The 26,580-nt window shown below is 40.4% G+C and overlaps 1 protein-coding gene across 1 annotated transcript in view; it reads right to left on the reverse strand.

The window, feature by feature from the left end:
• The window catches only part of PPP4R2 (protein phosphatase 4 regulatory subunit 2), a 57,326-nt gene that overhangs the window by 12,815 nt on the left and 17,931 nt on the right, over positions 1-26,580 (reverse strand). The window contains exon 3 of the mRNA XM_054978661.1: positions 5,097-5,267. Coding sequence (XP_054834636.1) covers positions 5,097-5,267 — 171 coding nt within the window. The remainder of the gene's footprint in view (positions 1-5,096; positions 5,268-26,580) is intronic.

Raw genomic sequence — 26,580 nt, forward strand, 5'->3', positions numbered from 1 at the left:
AAAATGTGTTTGGAATTAGTGGTTGAAAACACAACGAGTAACTTAGACAATTTTGTACACTGTCTTGTACTTGATCTGCATAGCTATTGTAATTGCTTGTGAATTCAACACATCTACAGTTAGCATCTCTTTAAACAACTGTAGTAGGTATTATACACAGTAGATGGCACTGCAACATCACAGAATCATTTGCTTCACAGTGAATTCAGTCCTGCATCAGGAAGGAATTCTCAAGGCAATCTAAACAGGTTCATGTCATAATTTCATGAACTGATAAGCTTTAGTTTGGTCACAGCAGGTAAACTAATGACAGTCTATATCATAAACAGACAAGTTCCTCATCAGCTTCTGTGAATAGCTATTTTTTCTCCAAAGGTTCATCTCTGTTCAAAATTGTAGTATGCTGGGGTAGGCAAATTATGCAGCCTAAAAATTTCAGCATTCATAAAAATACCATTTCACGAGTAGTATAATCTAAGATATTATAGAGAAAATGAACAGAATCTCAACTTTCCGTAGGGAAGTAAAGGACAAGCTGGGGGGTTTGTTTCAAATGTTTCAAAAGTTAATCTTGGTTGGATCTAGTCTGCAGATAATGATGTAATCATTACTTAGAGCAGGAAGGACCACAATAATTTTTACCACTGCTTATCCATGCTACAATGTTCCCTTCCAATCAATCTCCTCACCTGACTTCATATGCAGTCTCTTCTCATTCTGTTCAGGCTCATCTATTATCAATTCCCTTTGCTCCTTTTTTCAAATCCTAAACCCGTGAATACTGCTGCTCAACTCCCTATAATTTAGAACATCCTTCCATAATCTCAACATGTCACAGTACCTTCTTTTCCTGAACTGCCCTTATCTCACTTTACCTACACTTGTGCTGCTACCTGATTACCCATTCACACCATTACTCATTAATCTTTTCCTTTTTAAAAAAATGTTAATTTTATTTGAAAAGAAAAGGGGGGGGGTGTTAAAAAGCATCATAGACAACAGAAATAAAAGTATAATAGTAATGAGAAATCTACACATGAGGATCCAAAAAGGTCTCCAAATATCTAAAAATAAGCCAATCCGTAGTTCTCATCTGTATGCCATATGTTCAAATATAGATAAAGTTGGAAAGTCCTCCATGCACCGTGTGTGTGCTTTGTGCCTTCACGTTGCCTCCAACCTATGTAGACCCTAGGAAGGAAAGACCTCCAAAACATCCTATCATTAACAGACTTGCTCAGATCCTACAAGCTGGAGGACATGGCTTCTTTTATTGAGTCAAGCCATCTCATTTTAGGTCTTCTTCTTTTCCTACTGTCTTCCACTTTTCCTAGCATTACTGATTTTTCCAGAGAATCTTCTCATGATGTGACCAAAGTACGATAGCCTCAGTTTTGTTATGGGAAATGAGAATGTCTCTCTCTAATGTTGTAATATAAGTCTTTTAGCTGCAGTAAGGGCACTAAGGGCCCATTTTCGTTAAACATCAGTCAGGTTACAGGCAGGTACTTTTAAAGTATAAAAACATTCTCAAAAATCAATGCCTATTCTAATACAAAATTAATGTAATAACTTCCTCCCAAAAAGACTGGGTAACTGGACATATCCAAAGCATATGCTTAAGAGAGATATCCTGTAAGCTACGAATCCAGCAACTGGACGCTGTACTTAGTCCTTCACTAAAAAGGTGCTGTGGTATCCAATATACCATAAATGTAATGTTTTGCTGAATAAGGTGCAGTTTAAGATCCAGAGAAGTAACATTTAAGGTCTTATCCTATTGATTTGGCTAAATTTAGATGATCTAACTCCTTATTCTATTCATTCCTAAAACACTGCATGTCATATTTATTAACCAACAACAAATATTTATAAACAAATATTGTAGGTTTCATTTTTCGCATAGATTCAGTTAAGTTTCCAAAAGTGGGGGAGACTCTGAAACACTCAAATGCTGAAACACTCTGAAACGCTGCAGGACCATATTTGGAATTACAATTACAAATGTTGTAATTGTAAATACTGCCATTTAGCAAAAGTTGGCGTAATACCTAGACTGCAGCTAAGAAAATGACAAAAATGTAATATCACAGCATACCAACTGATCCGAAGTAAAAAATCTCCATATCTGTCCAAGACTTCCATAGAAAAGATTTCCTCCCAGTTTTTAAATCTGGACCGGCTCATAATGTTAATTTAGTGTGATAAAATGGATTAAACTGCAGCGACATTATGAGCCCGTTTTCTAACTGCAGAAACTGTGGGAGGAACAGGATCCATTTTAGCATGAGCAGGCCCTAATGCACTCCATTTAAAGAGTGGGACCAAACAAGAAACCTCCAAAAGACACCAAGGTGGATAATCCACCTGGAGGAGCACTGGAGCAGTCTCCCAATAATTAGTACAAGTTAAGAAGTATGAGTGATATTAAGATCAGGAAAGCCAAATCCTCCCTCATTCATACTACTACCCATTTAATTACCACCTTGCCCGTCTTTTTAGTCAAATATAAACCATAAGCTCTCTGGATAGAGCACTCTTATTTTTGATATGGCATTGGCATATATTGAGAGAAACAGACGTTCAGTGGTACTTTGAAGACCAACAAAATTTATAATAAATTTTGTTAATCTTTAAGATGCCACTAGAGCCTAATGAAAAGCACTGCATTACATGGTACAAATGTATCAATGTAATGGATGTACACTTCATCAATCTGATGAACTGCACTCTGACTCACAAAAGCTTATTCTATAATATATCTTGTCTTTCGGGTTCCACTGGACTCAAGTTTTTCTTCTGTGAAAACAGACTAATACAAATACCTTTCTAGAATTAACATGAAACAAAGTGAATGGAAAATATAGTAGTAGCAGTAGTGTACGTTTCTTTTCTTTAAAAGCCAGTATTATCAGAATTCAAACAAGAGTGAACAAATACAGAAGCATCTTAAGAACCACAATGGCTATAAAAGGGCGTGAAGATATAGAAGCTGATTGTTATTTTAAGATAATTATTTCCACCAAATTGAATTCCTCCACACAAAAAGTTACTTTCTCAGAAAGTCAAGAATTACATATCACTTCATGAAAGCAAAATGTCTGTTTTGCCTTTTAATGTTGTTTCACCAGAACTGTCTTATGTGAGTAAAAAATAAACCACTGTAAATTAATGGTAACACCTCTGGGCTTAGTCTCAAGAAGAATGACACTACATGAAACAGCATCTGTGGGAAATGAACCCAGAAATCATTGCAATTTACTACAAACTGAAAAGATGTCAGTTTCTTTAAGAGTTATTTGGAAGCACAACCAATCAAATGATACAATAACTCCAAGATGGAAAAGTTTCCAGAATGAGGCACTAGGCCAATAGGAATGAAAAAATAAATTAATTAGTGTCTTTCAAAACTGTTCATCTTCTAAATTATCCTGCTTTGAATGAGGATGCAATAAGTACTTGACAATTGGCCAAGTCCAACCTGAATGAAGTAGGAGAAAATTTTGATTGAATTTCAGTCAGATGAAGTATACTTGTCTGAAACAAACCAGACCTATCTAAAATGAGAGATTTTTACATTCAGAAACAAAATGTACAAGAACAATTCACAACTCTATGGGTATGTGAAACAGTCTTATACCTTATATTGTAACCAAGTAAATATTTATTTTATGCAGTTAGAAGTTTAGCAGGGTTGCAGTTTCTTTTTATAACACAACTAGAATACCCTGGAATCCTGACAATTATATAAATGTATAACGCTATCAATGAAGAATCCTTTAAATTATATACTTTTTCTAGTCATCTTGCTCTGTTTTATAGAACTTGATTATTTCAGTTGGTTAAAATTTCTGGAATAAAAACCAAGCAATATTTGAAGAAAGATTTGAGATTTTCTTCAGAACTATTTAATGTACTGTAGCAAGATGACTTTGTACAGTAATTGTGTACTCGTGAATTCAAAAGTTAGGGGATGCCAGAGGACAAAATTTTAAGTATATTGGTATTAATTCTAGCATTGAACTGAACTATTAGGCTCCTAGTTAGGTTTTAAAATGTTTTATTATCTGTTCTTTAACTTTTATTTAAGTGAGAATCCTTGGTTTCCATAATTAAAATCCAAATGTTGCCAAATAGTTTATCTATATGTATGATTTCTCAATCAGTGAAAGTCTGAAAAGTCCAGTTTAAAGAGGCTTCAACTGCCACAACCATCCAACTGCCTAAAGCTAACTGAACAAGGCACATCCAATGGGTTTCTGCAAAGTAACAACATTTGGCCATAACTTTGGCTCCTACCAACTGCAGTTCAAATCAGGACCCTGCCAACAGTAAATTGACTCCTCTCGCATAACCACTGCCGCATGCAAATCACTGCATTAATGCACTTCAGGATTTTCACCTAACCAGACTCTCAAATCATAATTTGGAGTTGGTTTCAGATATTGGTTTGAAAGAAGTTCTGCTTACCTTCAGCTGTGGTTAATGTTGGCTCTGATGAACTACGACAAAAGGAAACTGACTACAGAGAAAGACCATGCAAGACTGGTTCTTTAACCATTAATTACAACAGTTAACATAGAGCCAACACTGCATTTACACTATCCCATTCTGTCTGTGCTAAAAACTAGTGCTGAAGTTGCATTTCAGAACCATCTCCTAAAAAAGTTTAAAAACCCTTTCACGTGTTGGAGAGACAAATGAGAAAACAGTAAACATAGCTATTTCCTATCCTACTGAACTGTACCTGGTAGAATTATTAGCTCCAATAGTCTGTCCTTACTGCATGGTCATTAGGAACTTATTCTAGAACCCTATATAAAAAGTGTCAAATTAACTGGATAAAGCAACTTTTGAAAAACATTAGCCCCTCTAATCAGAGCTGAAAAACGTTAAGTGAATGATTTTAGTATAAAAGATTCACAATCTCATCATGATACTTCATACTCTGCCAAATATATTTATAGGAATTATTCATTTTGCTAAGCATATGGCAGTAAATTACTACAATACGAAGGTTGAAAACAGAATGCCTGAACTTGTTAATAAATCATGTGATCCAAACAACAAATGAGGTTTGATCTCAGACTGCATACCCATTAAAGCCACTGACTATTTTCAGAATGCGTTCTTTCATCTCCTCAAAGGGAATATACTCCACGTTGGGGTTAGGAGGGCCTCTTGGCTCAGGAGCTGAAGTTCTGAAGTCATCCATCACTTTCTCCAATTTGAAAATAAAATAGCCTTTGAACTGCGACCACTGAATCCTAAAAAAGAAACATACACAGCTTGCTTAACAGCATACAAAGCCACATGCTAACCATATTTATATTAAAGCAATAAAGCATGTGCAGCAGTGCTACAAAACTACCTGCAGGCAAACAAAACCTTACAGTGATCAAAGACCAGACATTTTATATTATTTTTTTCTAGTTAAAATACAAAATGGAAAAGATTAACAAAATAGGGTAGGATCTGTCATTCTACATAAAAAGGCAAGTTTGACAATAATATTAAATACATTTTAACAAGAGAAGTAAGTGGGTCAATGACAGAAAAATATTAGGATTAAATTACTGAGAATAGAAGCCTCAGTAATCCAAAATTAGAGGGAGAGGCCTGAATTTCCAAAATCCTGATCTTCCAGCACTTCAATTGTTATTTTCCACAATTTGATTCACAGATCAGTATGTAATAAGAAAGTGACCTGAAAGGACTTGTAGAAGGAGGGGGCCTCTTTTTCCTCTCCTCCACTATCTCCTCTTTCCCTTCTCTGAAAGCCCCCATAGCGTCTATTTTTCGTATGTCCTTTTCTCCTTCCCATTAATTAACTCGCCAACCAACCCTCATCTACCCCTCTGCTTCCCCCTGCATACTCTACTCAGGAAAACTATGGTCCAGCAGCATAGGGGCAGCCACTAGGCCAGGGTCAGTTGTGCAGTGGGAAACTTGCAAGGACTTCCATGGGGGACCTCATTTCACCATATCCCCTTCCCTACAGTTTCCTTTTCCCCTCAACACCACATCCTCATCTTTCCCTGCTTTCTTCTTTCATGGTCACCCACCCACCAACCTACCCTTTATTTGCTCTCCATCTTCAGCTATATTAATTATTTAATTCATTTATAACCCACCTTTCTCCACAATGGGGACCCAAAGTGACTTGCATCATTCTCCTCTCCTCCATTTTGTCCTCACAACACCCTGTGAGATAAGTTAGGCTGAGAAGATGTAACTGGCCCAAGAATACCCAGTCAGCTTCAATGGTACAGTGGTGATTCAAAGATGGGTCTCCCAAATCTTAGTCAAAAACTCTAACCACTACACCCCACAAGCAACTAACTGAGAGTCTTGCTAGTCAAATGGTAACAAGTTGCCCAGTGGTTGTGGCTGGGTCAGGCCTCAATGAGCCCCCCCTTTTATCTGCCCCTCCTTATTTACTTCATTTATATGCCACTTTTCTCTACAATGGGGACCCAAGCAGCATACATTTTTTTTTTTTGTAAAATTTTTATTGGGTTAGAACATTAATATTTTTACATTACATTGCATTCAATTATCCCCTAATTTTTCGTTTCTAACCCCCTCCCTTTCCCCCCCTTTTGTTGACTTCCAACAGCTTTCCCACCCTCTGTCCCTTTTCCCTTACTTCTATTAATTTCCTCTATCTAAAACAAATATATATTCTCCATTATATTAAGCAGTACATCTTTAACTCTTTTACTTACTATACATCCAAACTATACTTCTTTAGATAAACAATTTATCCCATTTTCCAGTTTTGAATATTTCTGTATGTCATAAACCATAAAAATTTCCCATATTTAAATCAAACAATTTGATTTGTTCTCTATATATTAATCATTTCTTCTTTTTATAGTATTTCTATATAACTCATCACATAGTCAGTCATTTTAACTCTTCTATACATTCAGTTTGGTGCATATAAGTCTTATCAAGTAAAAAAAAATATTGTTAATTACTCAATCCTCATGTTTAAACCGTTAATTATTCTCTATCAATATTCTATCAATTAACCTTTACATATCTATATACATCTCAATCAATTAATTAATCTAACTGCTTATAAATTCACATTTCTCTTCCTCCCCCGGTAAAGTCACCCCTCTCTTTTATACTTTTATTGTACTTCAGTAGTTCTCAAACTGCCACAGTTTTCCTCCCACCTCCCACTTCTTCTCCAGATATTGTTTCAGCTTCTCCCAGTCTGTGTTAAACTGCCCTGAGTCCAGATCTCTCAGTTTTCTTGTCATCTTGTCCATTTCAGCCATATACAGCAATTTGTAGATCCAATCTTCAATAGTTGGCACTTCTTGTACTTTCCATTTCTGCGCATACAAAAGTCTAGCTGCTGCAGTCATATAAAATATCAACGTCCTATGGTGGGCTGGGATTCCCTCCATTCCCAAGTTTAGCAGCAGGAGTTCTGGGTTCTTATTTATTTGAAACTGTAAAATTTCACTCATTTCTCTTATTATTTCCCCCCAGAACTGCCTAGCTACCTCACACGACCACCACATATGATAGAGGGAGCCCTCATGCTTTCTACATTTCCAGCATTTATTAGAAGTGTTCAAGTTTCCTAGCGCAATCTTCTTTGGTGTCATGTACCAACGATAGATCATTTTGAAAATGTTCTCTCTAATATTAATACATGTCGTTGTCTTCATTGTAGTTTTCCACAAGTATTCCCATGCCTCCATTGTTATTTCTTTATTAAAATTTATAGCCCATTTCACCATTTGTGTTTTAACTGTCTCATCCTCGGTATACCATTTCAACAGTACTTGGTATACCTTGGATATTCTTTTCTTGTCCTCTTTAAAAAGGGTCTGCTCTAGTTCCGAATTCTCTGTTCGTATACCTCCCTTTACAGAGTCCGAGTTATACAAATCTCTGATCTGTCTATACTGGAACCAATCGTAGTTCGGTGATAGTTCCTCTTGCGTCTTTATTCTAAGTTTAGACACTTCAGTTTTAGTTATTTCTTTGTACGTTAAACATTGTTGTTCATTATCAACAGCTCTCGGATCTATCACCTCGTATGGAACCACCCACAAAGGGGTTCCTTCTTGTAGGTAAATTCTGTACTTCTTCCAGATTGTATATAAACTTCTCCTTACAAAATGATGCAGGAACATCGAGTTGACCTTTACTTTGTCATGCCATAGGTATGCGTGCCATCCAAAAAATTTTTTATATCCCTCTAGGGCTAATAGTTTCTTATTCTTTAATGTCATCCACTCTTTTAACCAAACTAGGCAGATTGCATCATGGTAAAGTCTCAGGTTGGGCAGTTGCATTCCGCCTCTTTCCTTTGCATCTTGTAGAACTTTTACTTTCACTCGAGGCTTCTTGCCTGCCCAAACAAAATCTGATATTTTCCTCTGCCATTTTTCAAATTGTTTAGAGTCTCTGATGATTGGTATTGTCTGTAGCAAAAACATTACTCTTGGTAACACATTCATCTTAACTGCTGCAATCCTGCCCAACCATGACAAATTCAGTCTATTCCATTTGATCAAGTCTCTCTCTATCTGAGTCCATAATTTTTCATAATTATTCTTGAACAAATCTATATTTTTTGCAGTCAGCTCAACTCCCAAATATTTCACCTTACTAGTTACTTCACAGTCCGTTGTTTCCATTAACAATTGTTGTTTCTGCTTAGTCATGTTTTTACATAATATCTTTGACTTCTTTTTGTTAATGAAGAAACCTGCCAAGTCACCAAACTCCTTGATCTTGTCTATCACTTTTGGCATGTTCTCCAATGGATCTTCTACAATTAACATTATGTCATCTGCAAATGCTCTAACCTTGTATGAATAGTCCTTTATTTTTATTCCTCGTATTTCCTCGTCTTGTCGTATTTGTATCATCAGAATCTCCAATACTAAAATGAACAACAATGGAGATAACGGGCAACCTTGTCTTGTTCCTTTACTAATCGTCAATTTCTTGGTCAGTTCATCATTCACTACAATTGCTGCAGTCTGGTCTCTATAAATTTCTTTAATTGCTCTGATGAATCTTTCTCCCAATTGTAGCTTTTCCATAGTGGCAAACAAAAAATCCCAGTTTAAATTGTCAAACGCTTTTTCAGCGTCTACAAAGAAGAAACCAACCTCTTTGTCACAACGCTTGTCATAATATTCAATAGCATTGATCACTGTCCTTAAATTGTCTCTTATTTGTCTGTCTGGCAAAAAGCCTGCTTGTTCCTCCTCTATGACTTCCGAGAGCCACCCCTTCAGTCTCTCCGCCAATATCTTCGTAAAAATTTTATAATCATTGTTAAGTAGTGATATAGGTCTGTAATTTTTCACGTTAGTCAGATCTTGGCCCTCTTTTGGGATCAATGATATATTCGCTTCGCTCCAAGTGTCTGGAATTCTTTGATCCCTAAAAACTCCGTTCATCACCTCTTTTAGGAATGGTGCCAGTTCGTTGGCCATTGTCTTATAAAATTTAGCCGTAAGTCCATCTGGCCCTGGCGCCTTTCCTAGATTTGCGGATTGTATTGCCTTACTTATTTCCTCATCAGTTACTTCACTATTCAACTTATTTCTCCAAGCTTCCGAGATCTCTGGAAGTTTGGTTTTCTCCAAATATGATGCTATTGATTCTTTGGTTACTTCTTTTTTATTATACAGCTTAGCATAAAATTTATAAAAGGCTCTACTAATGGTAGTCTGCTCCAGGTACGTTTTATTTTCTTCACAGATTTTATTTATTATTTTCTTTTCCCTTTTCTTCTTCAATTGCCATGCCAAATATTTCCCAGGTTTATTGGCACCCTCAAAAGCTTTTTGATTCAGTCTTTTAAGGTTCCACTCCAATTCTTTATTACTCATTGCTGTTAACTGTTCTTGAAGAATTTTAATTTCCTGATGTATTTTCTTTTTCCCTGGTCTCTTTTTTAACTGTATTTCTTTGGCCTTTATTTTCTCCTCAATCTCTTGTCTTTTCTCCTCTTTCTTTTTCCTTGCTCTGCCATTTAAGTACATTAGTATGCCCCTTACAACCGCCTTGTACGCGTCCCAAACTTTACTGGTTGGTACTTCTTTATTCACGTTATATTGTATAAAAAACTTTGTCTCTCTTCTCAATATTTCCATATTTTCACTTTCCTGTAGCAAGTCCTCATTTATTCTCCAGGCTTTCCTTTTTCTCCTTTTTCCAAATTTCCACATAATTGGATTGTGATCTGAGCCTACCATCGGCATTATTTCTACCTCCTTAGTCCATAACGCTAAGTCCTTTGAGGCCCAGATCATATCAATTCTTGATAATGTAAGATGCCTTGCAGAATAAAAAGTAAACTGTTTGGTTTTAGGATATTCTCTCCTCCATACATCTTCGAGAGTCTCTTGTTGAATCAACTCAAAAAAAAGCTTTGGCAATAGTCCTCTTTTCTTTTGTGCTGTTGTAGTCTTTTTATCTAGTTCCAAATCTGTCACTCCATTAAAATCTCCAGCAAGAATTATCTGGTCATATACAAGATCGTCTAAATGCTTCCTTAAATCCTCAAAGAAGCTTTCCTTTGCACCGTTAGGTGCATAAAGTCCGACTACCAACACTCTCTTTAAATTCCAATTACATTCCACCGCTACAAATCTAGCTTCCACATCTCTCATAACAAATTTTGGCTGCAGCTCCTCTTTTATGTACAACACCACTCCTCTTTTTTTCTTGTTAGAGGCCGCTACAAATTCTTTGCCCAATTTTCCAGATTTTAAATATTTTACATCCTGTTTTCTAATATGGGTCTCCTGCAAACAAACAATATCACATTTTTGTTTTAGTAGCCAATGAAAAATATTTTTCCTCTTATTCGGTGAGTTTAGTCCATTTACATTCCAAGATAATACATTACACTCCATATTCATGGTTTTGTTGGTAAGTCTTTTTCATTGTCCTTGATAAATCTCTCCATCTCCCGCTCAGATCTGATGCGTTTTTTTGCCCCTCCAAACTCAAAGGACACTCCTTCCGGTAACTCCCATCTGTATCTGATATTCATGTCCTTCAAAGTTTGAATTAGCACTCTATATTTTTTCCTGTCCAGTAACACCGATCTGGGCAGTTCCTTCATTATGATAATCGTCTTGCCATCAATCTCCAATGGATCTTGAAATTGTTTTGTCACAATCCTCTCTTTCATGTTTCTAGTTGTAAACTGCACAATCACATCCCTTGGTAGTTTCCTCTGGGTTGCAATTCTCGAGTTCACACGGTACGCCACATCTAGGATAGCCACAATTTCCTCCTCCTCCTTCCCCAGGTAATCAGCCAACACCTCAGTCATCTGTTCTTGCGCTGACTTCCCTTCCACTTCTGGCAGACCACGAAAACGAAGCTGCTTCTCCATGTGTTTAGTTTCTGCAACTGACATCCTCCCCTTCACCAGTCTCATCTCTGTTTGTTGCGTTTCTATTAAATTCTCCATCGCGTCTTCTACTGTTTTAACTCTCTGCTGCGTTCCTTGTAATTCACTACTAATCGTTTCCACGCCTTTTTTCACTTCTGACAGCTCCGACTTTACTGTCTGTGTAACTTCTTTGACCTCTTTAATAAGCTCCAATTTCGTGTCCTTAAGTTCTTTCATCATGTCTATAAGCTTTTTATCCAAATTTTCTATTGCCGATTGCCACTCTTTTTTCGACATCATGGGGCTTGCTTTAGCTCGCTCCCACGAATCTGCTCTCTTCCTTAACTCCGTGGCGTATGTTTAAACGTTTTCCTTTTTTTCAAATGTCCCAATCTTTGCCAAAATTAGTTTTTTGTATCCAAAATGTCGGGCGTCTTTTCTCTATGGTTTCTCTATGTTATTGTAATCCAAGATGGCCTACTTCCTCTTCCGCTGAAGCCGCGACCCTTCCCTTTTCAAAAATGGCGATTCCCTACTTCCTGTCCGTCGGCAAGGGCCGCTTCCCTCCAGCCACTCTATTGTTGTTACGCACTTCCTGTCTCCCGTCTTCCCACAGCAGGTCTCGCGATGGTGTCTTTTTCCCACAGCTCCAAAACCACAGGTATTCAAAACAATAGTCCGATTTTTGCAATAACTTCTTTAAATTTAGTCTCTTTTAAAATACAACTCCTGCCGAGTCTTCACCTCCTTTTCACTAGTCTGTTGCAGTTTAAAAATCTACTTTCTTTCCTCTCTGTTTTTATCAATCTGTCCCGTTTCAAGAGATAGCGATCTTTACCTTCTCTTCAACTTTCTCGGGTTGTAATCGCTGTTTCGATCTTAAATTCTCCTCTCGACTTCCCTCCCCGATCGAAGCTTGGGTATGTAGGTCTTATGCCAGCCGAATTGGCCCCAGAACTGCCGCAGAGATTATAGCCAACCCGTCGCAAGGTGGGACCTCAAGGATTGGGGGGGAGACTCCTTGAGTAGAGCCCCCCCTCATCCGAGATCTAGCTCACCCTAGGGTCTTGAGCGTTCTTTGCCTGCTCCCCGCCTGAGAGCAGTCGGCCGCGGGTTATTTTCACCCCTCCGGCCGGTTAAAACGGCAGTCCGGTCAGCTCCGCAAATGGAGCTGCGTTAGACCTCCATGAATCCCAAACCGGAAGTCCCAAGCAGCATACATGATTCTCTTTGTCTCCTCTATTTTATCTTCACAATGACATGAGACATGTTAAGCTGAGAATAGCCCTAAATCAGTAACTGGCCCAGCAAGCTTCAATGTGAGAGTGGGGATTCAAACCTGGGTCTCCCAGATCTTAGTGTGAAACTCTAACCACTACATTACACAGGCTTTTGTGGGGTGGCTGCTGTAGAAGAATATCACAATAAAGGGGGAAATACTCAACTGAAAAAAGATAGGGTAAACCAAAGAGGTTGAGAGAACATCAGCAATATAATATGTAAACACCTCTAAACCAGAAAAGTACACTTGCAGCAAGAGGAGACACAATGCCAAGTAAAACCAAACACAATCCCAAACTCATTTCAGCACAAGACTATCATCGCTAGCTGACAATATTATTATTATTAGCACAATCTTATCTCACTCACACCATGAAAAACATAATATATAATAAGGACCAGTAGGAGAACCAAATTAAAAACTTGCAAAAATAGAAATATCTTCCTGTATCATACATTTTTTTCTGTCTGCTGCTGAACAACAGCCAACAAGCTGGGCCTGGGTGAGTCATGTAAGTCATGTGGTATCAAGTTGCTGGTGGTTGCTGCCAGTGCTGGCTCTATGAGTCTTCCCTCAAGGACCAAAACAGCCCTGCAAAGGGCCCCTCCCCCTGCCTTTTACTGGAAGGCTGGCTGACAGTACTGTGTGGATGCATAGCAATGGCCACTAAGGGCATTTGCTTCTTAGAGCTATAGGTGCTGCTCCTATTATTGCGGGGGGAGGGGTTGTGTGAGTGTGTGTGTGTGTGTGTGTGTGTGTGTGTGTGTGTGTTTCTAGAAACCAGAGGTGTTTTTCAGGTTTGAAAGATAGGTAGATCTGTCTTATCTGTTCATGGCTGTTGCCAACCTCCCCCTTCAGAATCATGGACTATGTTACCTGTGCCTGTCCCCTGCCTCCCTGGATTCTCTCTCTCTCTCTCTCTCTCTCTCTCTCTCTTACTTACTCGCCCTGAGACCTGCTGCATCTCTTGTGCTGGGCATGAACTATACCTTGGGACAAGAACCTGGCAGCTAGCAACAACATGCAAGAAGGAAGGATTCTCTGTGAGACGGACTGGGGGCCCCCTGGCCCACTCCCACAGGGAAGCCGCCACAGGAAAGCCCATGGCCTGCCATAATGCCCAGAGAAGCACACTAGCAAGCCCATGAATGCACAGAAGCAAACCAGAGGGCAGCCATGTTCTCAGGCAACAGGCAGTTACTACGGACGGCTCTCCCTGAGTCCACCATTTCACCGCAAGGCTCTTGTCACGTCCGAAGCTATGCCTTGCCCTGATATGCAGATCACTTGCAGCAGCCCTGGGAGGGGAGTGACGTGCCAACTGTACAGGGCGGATAATGGACGCATATCAATACACCCATTGAACATCAACATTCCAAGCTGATCCCATCAAGTGCAACCCAGCTTCCTGTCAGATTCAATCAACCCACCCTGCACTCCTTCCCTTCCTTTTGTTCCGTCCCCAAGGGTGTCGCTATCGCACAATTAGATTCTAAAGTGGGACATCAAATTCCTAACATTAGCCCATTATATCTTTTGTTGAAAACATCCTGAGAGCCGTCATGAGGCACCCCCAAAGAGCCCCTGCCTTGGCACATTTCGGCTATTTAAGCAGGCTCTGCCTGACGCTAGGTGCTTGATGCTCAGCGGTGTGCCCGGTGCCAGGCACGGCCGGGCGCTGCACACCATCCCCAACCCAGATGGACCCTCTGCGTGTATAGTGTGGGAACTGTACATCGCTCCCCGCCCCACCTCACTGCTGGAATCATTGCTTCTCGCCATGATCAGGTAATGTATTGCCTTTCTCTGCCATCGATCTCGTGGGAACCTGCTAATGCAAATATCTCTGTAACTCTTTCCAACCTTTATTTCTGAGTTCTTGTATGTCTGCTGTATGTAAGTGCTATGTCAGGCATATGCAACACTTTTAGTAAACATTATTTATTTGAATATTAGCCTCCTCTTTCTTGTCTGAGTAATCTGAAAGACTGACTCTGGTATACATTGGTTAAAGATCCACACTAGCTCAAGCCAAACTGCTTGCTAATTTCCCCTATAAAAATAGCAGTTCTGGTAACATGACTCCAGTCTCCAGATTTAAGTATCCACAGATGTGGCCATGTTGAGAATTCGATATACTGATATGTTACTTAATAAATGTCAGGTTTTGAAGTTTTTTTAAAAAAAATTCATTTTATATCTTCAAGCGATTTACCCACAAATATTCCCATGGCAAGAAAGCAGATTATCATAAACGAAATTAAAATGAAAAAGTTAATCATGGGGCTGACTACCCTAGACTTGGTTCTGAGCAGGACCTGGTACAAGATGTAAATGTAACTGCACTAACTGAAACAATGACCAGAATGCATTCATGTAATTGGAAAGCTGTTCTAAAATTCCAACGCAATCACATTCACTTTCAAAACAGGGCACTGACACAAGAATCACTGTTTTCAGGGAGGGTGCCCCCATTTACCTGACCGGCGGCGGGGGGGGGGGAGGCGGAAGAACACGCTTCCCAGCCGCACTCCCAGGCAGCACAGTGTGCTCCTGCACACCACAATTGCCCAGCGCTCCATAGCGGTCTGATCCAGGCCAAAACGGCCTGAATCAGGCCATTGCAGAGCACAGCAGCACTCTTGTGCTCTGCAATGGCTGGATCCACCCTCCTGCAGAGTGCAGGACCGCTCCCAGGGTGGCCTGTGGCCTGCATGATGATGTAGCTTCCCGGAAGTGATGTCACCACACAAGCTGGGAGTGATTTTCTAAATGTACATGTTACTTATTACTGAAGTCACCCTCAGTACCAGAGGACTGGAAAATAGCTTACACAGATTTTTAAAATAGGCTCCAGAGGAGATCCAGGAAATTACAGGTCAATTAACCTAATAGCTATTCTAGGTACATTAGTAAAAACTGATAAAGACAGAATTTTTATATATATATATATATATATATATATATATATATATATTCCTCTCTCTCTATATATATATTCCTCTCTCTATATATATAGAGGAACAAATCCTGTTGAGGAAACATGAACAGAGCTCCTGTAGAGGGAAGTCCTGCCTCATCGGGTTTTTGGAATTCTTTGACAAGGTTAAAAAGCAAGTACAGTAAAAGCTGGACAATTTGTTATCTAGACAACTCTGGTAGCCAGCATCTGTAATTGAGGGTAATGCAACTTCCCCTTCTGTTAAACAGAAAAATTCTGATAGCCATTTCTTGATCTTGCTAAAACCAAGTCTGTAAACTCGCAGTTAGCAATATGTCTGGAGAAAGAAGTATGTCATTGCACTTTCCAGTCACTGGAGGAGGAGAGAAACAAGGCCCACCACCCGGCCAGCTCAACTACTAAATCACTCCCTCACTTGACACTGAAGTTGCCTCCAAAATTGAACCATAAGCCAGGCCTCTTGTGAGCATGTGTCTCACAGCAAAGGTGGTTGCAAGCCTGGAGCCCTTTAGGGCATTGAGGAGTGCGGTAAGAAGAGCTGGAAAGCAGCCACACCAGTTCATGATAAACTTTGAGCGCAGGTTGTTAGGCAAGAAAGCCGCACTCTCCTCCGAAATCTTGCAGGGCTCCTTCTCTCACATGAATAAAGTAAGATAAAGCTAGTTTTGTTTTTATAAATATTAGATATACTGCTTTAATCATCTTTAATAGTATACTTTTTTGCACATAATATATTTTTGTCCATGGAGAAAAACTCAACAATCATTGGAGTAAAACTCATATTAACCAGCAACTGCCACTCCCCATGGGAGCAGAATAACAAAGTAAAACTTTAGACAAGGATGTTCTGGTAGACATTCTATACTTGGACTTCCATAGGGCCGTAGGCAAGGTCTCTTGCCAAAGACCACTGAGTATATTTAGTAGTTATGAGGTAAGAGGACAAGTCATCCTGTGGATTAAAAATTGGTTCCTGTCAGGAATCAAAGAATAAGAATCAACAAACAGTTTTCACAATGGATGAAGAAATGGGGTCCCACAAGGTTCAGTTTAATTTAATTTGTTCATAAATAACTTGGAATTGGGGCTGGGGAGTATGTGCACTGCACTGGCCACATTTGCACATGATACTAAATTATTCAGGATGGTGAAAACCAAAGCGGGTTGTAAAAAGCTCTGGAATGATCTCCTGAAACTGTGTCAGTGGGTGACAAAATAGCCAATTAAGTTCAGTGTAAGGGCAAGATGATGGACACTAGAAAAAAAAACCCTAACTTTAAATATATGCTGATAGGGTCTAAACTTGCATGAACTGAGAAGGAAAACATGACAGAAGTTTTAAAAATTATACATGGGGTGGAGAAGCAGACAGTAAACCTTTTCTCCCTCTCTCATAATATTAGAACTCAGCATCACCCAATGAAGTTGATGGTCAATACAATTAGGATAGACAAAAGGAAGTACTTCATTCTAAGTAATTAAAATTAATTATTCTAATTAAAATGTGGAATTCACTACCAGTGGACATAGTGATGACTATTAGCACAGGCAGTCCCTTTAAAGTGGGATTCATGGAAGATCAAAGGCTATCAAAGGCTAATAGCTATGACTAGAAAGAACCTCCACAGGCCATAAACCTCAGAATACCAGTACTAGGAAGCAACACCAGGCTAAGTCTTAGCTCCTATGCTCTGTTTATTAGCCTTTCAGATTGGTTGGTCACTGTATAAAGCTGGACTAGAAGAATCACTGGTCTGATGCAGCAGGGCTCTTCTTATATTATGTGCTCATCTGTACATCTTTAGCTTTAGCAATAGAAGGCACCACTCCACACAAAGAAGGCTAGCAATATTCTTGTTTAAAAAATAGTCTTTAGTTTTGTTTTTGCTGTCTTATTGTCAAAAAGTGCCTCTGCTTATTTTTATTTCCTTCCAACTGCCCCCTTCAAAATTTGACTTTTTAAAATCTAGATGCTAAAAGTAGAGAACCTTCCCCCCGCCCGCAACAGTTATGAAGGCTCTAAAGAAGTGTGCAGACTCTAAGCTATCAGTCCTCAGGACATAGCTCAGGAGCAAAAGAGTTAAGTAATTGCTAAACATCTAACCAAGCTCAGGAAGCTAAAACCCTGAGTACAGTCCCTTTATGTGCTATTCCATGTGACCCAGCCAATTCTGTGCTATTCCATGTGACCCAGCCAATGGAACTGTTGGCATATTAGAATAGGGCTCATGCCTATGGGGTGTTGCCAAGTAGGCCCCCTCTCCTGCTTCAAGGCCTGCCATGAACTGTTGGAGTTGCCCGCGTTGCTGATTTATTGCTACACCAAAAACTGCCCTGCACGTGTGCACTTTAATACACATGTCAGTTTCCTGCCTGCTTGCTAGTTATTCTGCTGTTGCAATAGACTGTGTCAGTTTCCTGAATCCATGTCTGGACAACTACACTAAGGACTCTCTTTCTGGGCAGCCTTGCCCAAGCCTCTATCTGGACCTCCCTGTGTGTGTTTGGACTTTATTACACGTGTGCTCTGTGCCTGACTTGCCATCCACCACGGGCTGTGCTTGTTCCCTGCTATGGACTGTTTCACATGCTGTTTCCCTGCCTCCATGGAAACCTGCCTCACCTGGGCCCCAGCCGCACTGTTAGCAGCCAGGTGCCAGCCGGGGAAAACCTCCAGCGAGCCTGACCAGGCACCCCCTGGCCAGTTCCCACCTGGGAGCCTCCCGCGGGCCAGTCACCCAGCTTGCCCTTGCTACCGGGCAGCCTGCTAGCCAGCCCCAGCCATGCCCAGCCGGCAGCCATGTTCTTAGGCAGCCAGAAGACCTAGAGAAGAAGCCTGCTTTGGGAAGCCATTTCGGAGAAGCGGGCACACCACGTCCGCAGCGAGAGAACCTCGCCCCGCTCCGCCCCGGAGAAGAAGCTAAGTGCCGACCATCCCAAGCACTTAGAGAATGCATCTCAAAGAAGCCTCCGCATTTCAGAGCTGATGACATCAGGACAAGCCCCGTCCGCTGGAACATCCATTCAACACGCCCGGATCTCCCCCTCCCTCCTTTGTCCCCTCTTCCTAAGGTGTCACTATAACACAATCAGATTACTAAAGTGGCCCATCTAAGACATTCAGAAAACCATTAAGACCTTTGTTTCGACCTGTGAGAACCACAAGGTACAGCACCAGCACCAGGGTACGTTTTGGGGTACTTAAGCTGGCCACCCCGGCCACATGGCGCGTACGCCTTCCCTGTCCAGACCCCTTGCTGTCTCTCTGTGGATCCAGTGCTGGCATTGGACCACCCCGCTGCTGTGTCTCTACTCCGCTTCAGGATTGTAAGTATATCCCTTATCATCGTCGGTATCTGCTCGTGCGACCGTCTCTATATTTCCTACTCTATGTTTCCTAGTCCTTGTATGCTGTCTTGTATGTATGTGCAAGTTCAGGCTTACGCCACACTACTAGTAAATACATGTTATTGATTGAATATTTGTAGTCTGCCTCTTTATTACGTGAGCATCTGGAGAAGGGACCTTGGTATAGATGGTTAGATCCGCGCTAAATTTAGTTCTGGACTGCTAAGCTAATTAGCAGTCCCCATTCAAAAAGAGCAGTTCCAGTAACAGGGGAAGCAGGTTAATAACGAGTACATAAAGTGACTCTGCTTATGGTCAGATCTTCCTTCCAACCTTCCTTGTTTTTCGCAACCTATTGTTCCAGTTTGGTCCAGCATTATATCTTAGGATCTTGTTCTATGCTATGAAACCAGTTGAAAAATCAAAAACAGGAAGTTGAGCTTCAGAATGTATCTAAGCTTATATTCAATTAAGTTGGAGTTTCCTGAGCTTCATCACACAAACTCAGGGATCATACAGTATCTCACTCCCAAGACTGGGAGCTCCGTTGAGCTGTGCCCTGAGTGCTGATGGTAGTGTGGATAGAGTTCATTAAAAATCAGCCTTTGGTAATTCTGCACAGCTCTGTCTGAGATTAGATTAGTGCCCAGAACTTAATTTTTTTCATTTTTGATGTGATATGCTTAGAGTTTTGGTGAAAGTTTCTCCCTTGAACAGGCAAATACCATAAAAATGAAGATTTGGCTAATTTCTCATTCTCAGTACTCCAAGTCCAAAAAAGCATTTTTAAAAGTCGAATACTAAAATATTTTTAAAATGCTACATATTAATTAAACTAGTTTTAACTATGAGCCTACATAGAAGGCAAAAATTAGAACGACTGGGGTTGAAGACAAACAGGGACTGGACATAACCAAATTTAACAGTAACTGCCCCATCGTGGGTGGTCAAGGAAAGGCTATTCTAGGAGAGTTCATCTAGAAGGTGCCAGTTAGAAGGACTTGCCATTTTAAAGAGGAATAACCAGGCACCTCATAAAGAAAATGCTCTCCAGAAGAGATGCTATAGGAAACTACAGAAGCTCTTTCTCAATTTATAATTAAGCATTTGATTAGTTAGCTTGGTCACTTAGCTGTGTGAGGCAAGAAAAAATTTCGTGCAGATAAGAAATTTAGTGTATATTAGTAATTCAATATGAACAGGCCTTTTTTCTGAGAAAAGGGATAGTGGAACTCAGTGGCACCATGTGTGTGCGCGCGCGTGCTCCCGGGACTGTGTGATGATGTAACTTCCGGAAAGTGACATCATCATGCAGGGCATGGCCACCCTGGAAGCGCTCCCACAATTCGAGTCTGCTTGCCTCCCCACCCCAAGCTGATTCAGGCCTGTTTCAGGCTGCTGCCCGGTGGAGGAGCATCCCCCCGCCCGGCAGCAGCCTCTTCCAGGCCGATTCAGGCCCAATCCTGGCCGTTTCTGACCTGTTTCAAGCCCGAAACGGCCAAGAGTGGGGGGAGGTATTTTGAGAACTGCCAGAACACCGTTGCAGAGCATCCCAGCAGAAAGCCCTGAATATGAATTGGCTTGCATACCAGCAATGGTAGTCAACATGCATGCAGCTGATTCACATACAAATGAGAAATTCTGTGTCCAAAATTGTAGTCAGAATCTTCAGCAAGAGGTATCCACATGAGCAATCAAGAGTTACAAGTCCCCTTTAAAGTCCAAAGTCCTAGAAAGGGCCCTGCCCCTCCCCCTGCCTTTTATTGATGGAAACCAAGCCTGGAATGCTGGCTAAACTGTTATGATTTCCCAGCAACAGCTACTGAGGGCATCTGGCTAAAGCTATAGGCACTCCTTTTATTATTTTGGTTTTTTTTTTTTTTAAACAAACTCATGTCTCTATCTTTTTCAGATTTTAGATTTTTCTGCAAACCAGAGGCATTTTTTTCAGGTGTGCCTTGTCCATTCTCCAGATTTAAGTATCCACAGATCAAGGCCACTTGGTTATTATATAAAACAGTTAGGTTCTATCACACATTATGAAATGAAATCTTGCCCTCAAGTCATAACTTTTGGCAACCCCTGGCGGAGTTTTCATAGCAAGAGACTAACAGACGTGGTTTTCCATTGCCTGCTTCCGCAACCCTGGTCTTCAATCAAATTACTAACCAAGTTACTAACCCTGCTTAGCTTCTGAGATATGACAAGATCAGGCTCTCCTGGGCTATCCAGGTCAGGGCATCACACATTATAAACCAACCAAATTATTTTGCACTTACTTTAGTTCAAATCTGGAGATCATTTGAAACATCTGTACTAAAGCACAACTGCCTGGGGCCATTTATATTATGCCACAGGCTACTCCCACAATGGATACATATCGTGCACAACCAACACTGTTTTATTGCTTTTCATTTATTATGTTTGTTTTTGATGGATTTTATTGTACTGCACTCTGGAAGCCTATAAATTGGAAAAGCCAGGTTATACATTAAAAGAGTAACCTAAACAATGAATATGATGTAGGGATAGGATCAGATGACTCCATGCAGCTATGCTGGAATAAATAAAGGGGTCATGGGCTGATTCACAATGTTTCCTCGGACTGCAGACTTCCTAACAGTGTAGACGATTGATTCCCTAACAGATCATCTCCAATGCTAGTACTTTGCTATCCTAAGCAACACATATTAGCATCAACCAAAAACATAGGACAGAAAAACAGAGCCATTTTAAAACCCTTCAGCTATACTCCTTCCCCCAACACATTTGTGCAAGCTTTTGCCTCATGAGTCATTACAAATGGTTCCACAAAAGTGGAATGGTGCTGGTAATGTCTGACAATTTCAACTTCTGCCTGCAGCCTTCTAAACCGGATCTTGTGTAATTCTTCTTTGGAATGAGGGAAGTGCTTGTTAAGACAAGGCTTTACTCAAAATTAGTATGAAACTTGTTTGTGAGAGACAATCTACTGTATTAGATAATGATCAGTGGGAGACCTGCCAGGACTTGGGGGGGGGTCTCATTTTCCCTCCCCCCAATAGTTTCTTTTTCCCTTTCCTGAAAGCTCCCATAATCTTTCCCATTTTCCTACTTCCTTTTTTCTTTCCCATCCACCAGCCAACCTAGCTTTACTTATCCCTTTCTTCAGCTTTCATTCCTTCTGTTCTCTGGCAAACTGTCCTTGGGAAAATTCTAGGCGGTGCCAGCCGCTAGGCCAGGCTCAGTTATGCAGTGGGGAACTCTCAAGAACTTGTGGGGGGGAAGTCCTTGCAGGTCCCCCACTTGTCATAAGCTATTACTGAAGAATTCAGTGTTTTCGGTGTTATAAAAGTAAAATAATATACCTTCTTTTATTTACTACATAACATGTTTTTGATCTTCAATTTTAATTTTTTTCCTACTTCACAGATGACAAAAATTAAGATACATATGCTATGCTAGCATAGGGTACAGTAATCTGCAACTCTTTTTCAGTACTGCGTGTCAAGAATCAAGCCTGTTTCTTGGCCAAATTTATGCTAAGGCAAGTCTGCCTGGCTATTCTGGGAATCTGAGAGAAACTCGGAATAAAGCAGTTCCCAGAAAATTAAGCCTGGACATGTTTTGCATCACATCCGTGTCATGATACTTTCTGACAAACCCTCTAACCAGACCAGCTGCTCTGTCATGGAGAGCTCAGAGGAAGAGCCCGAGGAGGCATGGCCAGGGGAACAGGACCACCAGCAGGGCAGGAAGCACCTGGTGCTGCAGAGGCACCCACTGACCACACTCCTGCAATGTCAAAGGTTAATCGTGTGGTTAGATATGGTGTGTATTTGACATTTTTGTTATTTCTCTCTCTCTCTCTCTCTCTCTCTCTCTCTCTCTCTGGGTTCGTAATGCTGCCACCACGAATGTAATTCCAATCTGATTAATTCACTTTTCCCATAGTATTGTGCCCAAGCTGTTGGACGATGTGATCTGAGAATTAGATTATTGTATGGTAATAGCATATAACTTTTGGTGTAACAATAAACAAAATAAAAGTTTATTTGTACAAGAAGCGTATCAGTTTCAGGATGTTTAGCAACTTTTCTTCAGTAAATAAAACAGTGTATGTTAGTAACTTCATATTGAGATGCCATTATCTTTCGTTTCACAATCACTCCTCTCTTTCAAATCCTCCTTTCACTTTTGAATGTACTTTGTTCAATCTTTATTTTATTTTGCTCAGTTAATCTCTCCCTTTTTAACTCAGGCTTCTTCCTCTCACACACTTATAATACTCTGACAATATTAGGATTTGACTCCCTCCAGTCTCTACGTCCTCTATAAGTATTGTACTTTCCTCTTAGAATCTTAATGCTTTTCACAGCACTACATGAGATTCTAATCAGAAGACTGCTTTTCCAGACTCTGTAGACTGCTGACTCTCCAAACTGTTAAATGTGGACTCGCTTTCTCCATACATTTATTAGCTCCACTCATGCACTCTCTGTCACCAATCAATCACCTCACTCATCCCCCTCTTTTACCCCCCCTTGTTCTTCTGCAACTTACCAAGCATTTAAAGAAACACACACTTAAAACTTTAAATCATTACAGAGCCCCTGAGATAGCCACTTGGCCTCTGCCAGGCAGTAGGCGAACTCAGGCCCATAGCCCCCCAGGACCCTCTTCCACTCCACAGGAATGGCGGCAGCGTAGGACTCAGGCTGCGGTAGCACAGAGAAGATGAAGTGCCAGGCCGGTTGCGCACCGCCTCCCTATAGATCCAGAGCATATCACCGAGACTGGTAACTCTTCACAGGTTCCTGGTCAGAGCTATACACAACCTCAACAGCCTCAACACCTGCCAGAAGATGCAGCTGAGCCAGATCACCATGTAGTCTATTTAGACTGTCTGAGAAGACAACACTGCTGAATTAACCAGTCCACTAGGCCTAAGCCCTGTGTTCCAGCTCCCACTGTAGGCCTACTGCCACTCTGCACTACTGAGCCTAGCTGGCAGCCCTACTCCAGAGGAGTTCAGGCCAGGCTAGCCTGCAGAACACAGGACAACAGGTGCAAGTGAGATCATAGAAGTACTGAGAGCTGGACAGAGAGGTATGTACACTGCATGCCATCTTGTTAAGCTATCAGATCATATGTTGGGGGATAATTGCTCTGTTGAGTGGGCATGACCCAGCTGCAGAGAACCATGTTCACTTGTCTTAGCAAGGCTCTGATTAGTTTTTGGGTCTGCTCACACGGCTGGCTGATAAGGAATAAAAATGGTTGTTTGCTCTTGAATGGTCGTTTGCTCTTGAATCAGCAGCCAGACAGGTTGCTGGCCCTTGGCCATCTCATTCTTGGATTAGCCTGGAGAACTAGTCCTTGGAATTCCATTCTGTTCAGAAAATAGTAAAGAATCCAGTAGCACCTTTAAGACTAACCAACTTTACTGTAGCATAAGCTTTCGAGAACCACAGTTCTCTTCGTTAGATGCATCTGGACTCTTTACTATTTTGCTACAGACTAACACGACTAACTCCTCTGAATCCATTCTGTTTGGAACTCTGTAGCTCAACTTATGCTTGATAACATCCAGTTCAGTAGGCAGAGGATCCTCCTAGGTAATTTAGTTTAAGTGGTCTTTACTGTTTTACTTATATTTTAGCACACTATATGTAATCTTTATACACAATTCTTAATAAATATTACTTTTTACCACTGTATGGTGTTATTGGGTTTTGAACTTCAATCTGAGTCCAGGACCTTGGCCTACTGGCCAAGTTGCCAGTTAACTTTTTTAGTGGACTTCACAAGGCAAATATTCTACCTTGTAGGGCTGCAGTTAGATTAGCCATGTTTTGTCCTTCCCTGCACATCTGCCTGGCAAAACGGAACTCAACTGGTGGGGACTTGAACATGTATCTAAGAGGTTTCCTGGGATGTATTAACTCCAGTGTTCCAGCTGCTCATGCCTCCAGTCTCCATGGGAGTAAACCGGGCCAGTAGATCTGTTGTTCCTGCCTTCTGCTAATCTGCATGTGGTCAGTAACTACATGACATCGGGGGTGGGGGATAGTGTACCACTAATGGGACCATCAGCTGCATGGATGTGAACAGGGTCATTATGGACTCTAACTCGATTGGTATGCTGTCCACAGCTTGCCAAATGATATTTCTGTAGGTTATTTTCCCACTACAAGATGTTGAATAGTGGTGCCAGCACCTCTCCAGAATGATTGCTCTACCAGTGTGGAGGTTTACAATGGAGTTGCCCGTGACTAATTTTATCCACACCGTTATAATAAATATGTGAATAAACTACTGAAAAGTTAAATTGTTTCAATTTTATGAAATGTAATTCGATAGCCAAATATGCTGTTAATTTGTGTTTCTGTTCAAATACATTTTCTATTTTCACTTTGCATTTTTCCTATTGCTCAAATTTCCTAAAGTAGAACAGAGTAAAGCAGTTTGCAGCTCTCTCTAATATTGGGTATTTGAAATTTTCTTGTAGTAAACTAAGGCAATATAAACTTTAAAATTTAATGAACAACTCATTTAAACAAATAGTACATATTAAATTGTAAATAATGCCTTTTAAGTTGCTAAATTTTGATAAGAAAATAATATATTTCCATTGCCCCCATTTCCCCTTGAAAAAAGAAATCAGAGGCTTTCCATGGCTTCTAATTTTTTTTTGAAATTTTCTCTCTTTTAACAGAAAGGAGGACTTCAGATAACAGTCAAAAGACAAGAGAGTAACTGAAGTTTAATGAAGAATTGTACATCTTAGAAAAGGGACAGTTTACAGAAATAGAATAGGTTTTTGAGGAAGGTTCATCCTACAGAATGTTCCTTTCAGAGAAGCACTGAAGAAATCAAGGAATCAAACAAAAGAATGAACGTTACAGCATCAGAGTATTTCATAAGGAAAAATATTAAATGTTCAGAAATATGACAACAAATAGTACAACTGTCCATGTCAATTAAGTATTTATCTGGTCACCTTCCAACAATTTTAGTTGTCATAAACAAGTGAGTAGGGAGACACACATACACCTGAGGGGGGTACAGTAAGTGTGAATGAAGCACTTTAAAGATATAGACAGTATAGCTGTTGCATATGGGGTTCTCTCCCTCGTCCTCATCCTGCAGTCTGTTTCCTCCACTGAATAAGCAAGGCAGGAAGGGCAACTACGTGTATGGGGGTTTCTCTTTTTCCTTGTCAAGTATCAAAAGGTTCTGGTAGGAGAGGAAGGAGATCTTCTGCTCCTTCTTGGGCTTAAAAAAAAAACCTCTGCCAAGAAAATGACAAAACACTCAAGTTTGGTATACTTGTAATTCTACAAACTACTGGGTCTCTTTCTACCTGCTTGCCCCTCTGTTCTCACAACCTGTAATTTTTTGCTTGTTCACTAGGCCCTAGGATTGAGCAGCAAACCCCGCCCCCAACCCCAAGAATTTTAGAACATAGGTTTGAAAAAAGGAAAACATGAAATTGTCTTTGAAACTCTAAATGTTTCTGTACTGTAGTAGCATAATTTCCAGATTATCTTGAAAGAACTAATAATTACAGTACAATTGTACAGTACAGTACAAACTTTTAAACCACTGTTA

This window comes from Eublepharis macularius, chromosome 4, assembly GCF_028583425.1.
Source record: "Eublepharis macularius isolate TG4126 chromosome 4, MPM_Emac_v1.0, whole genome shotgun sequence".
NCBI lineage: Eukaryota > Metazoa > Chordata > Lepidosauria > Squamata > Eublepharidae > Eublepharis > Eublepharis macularius.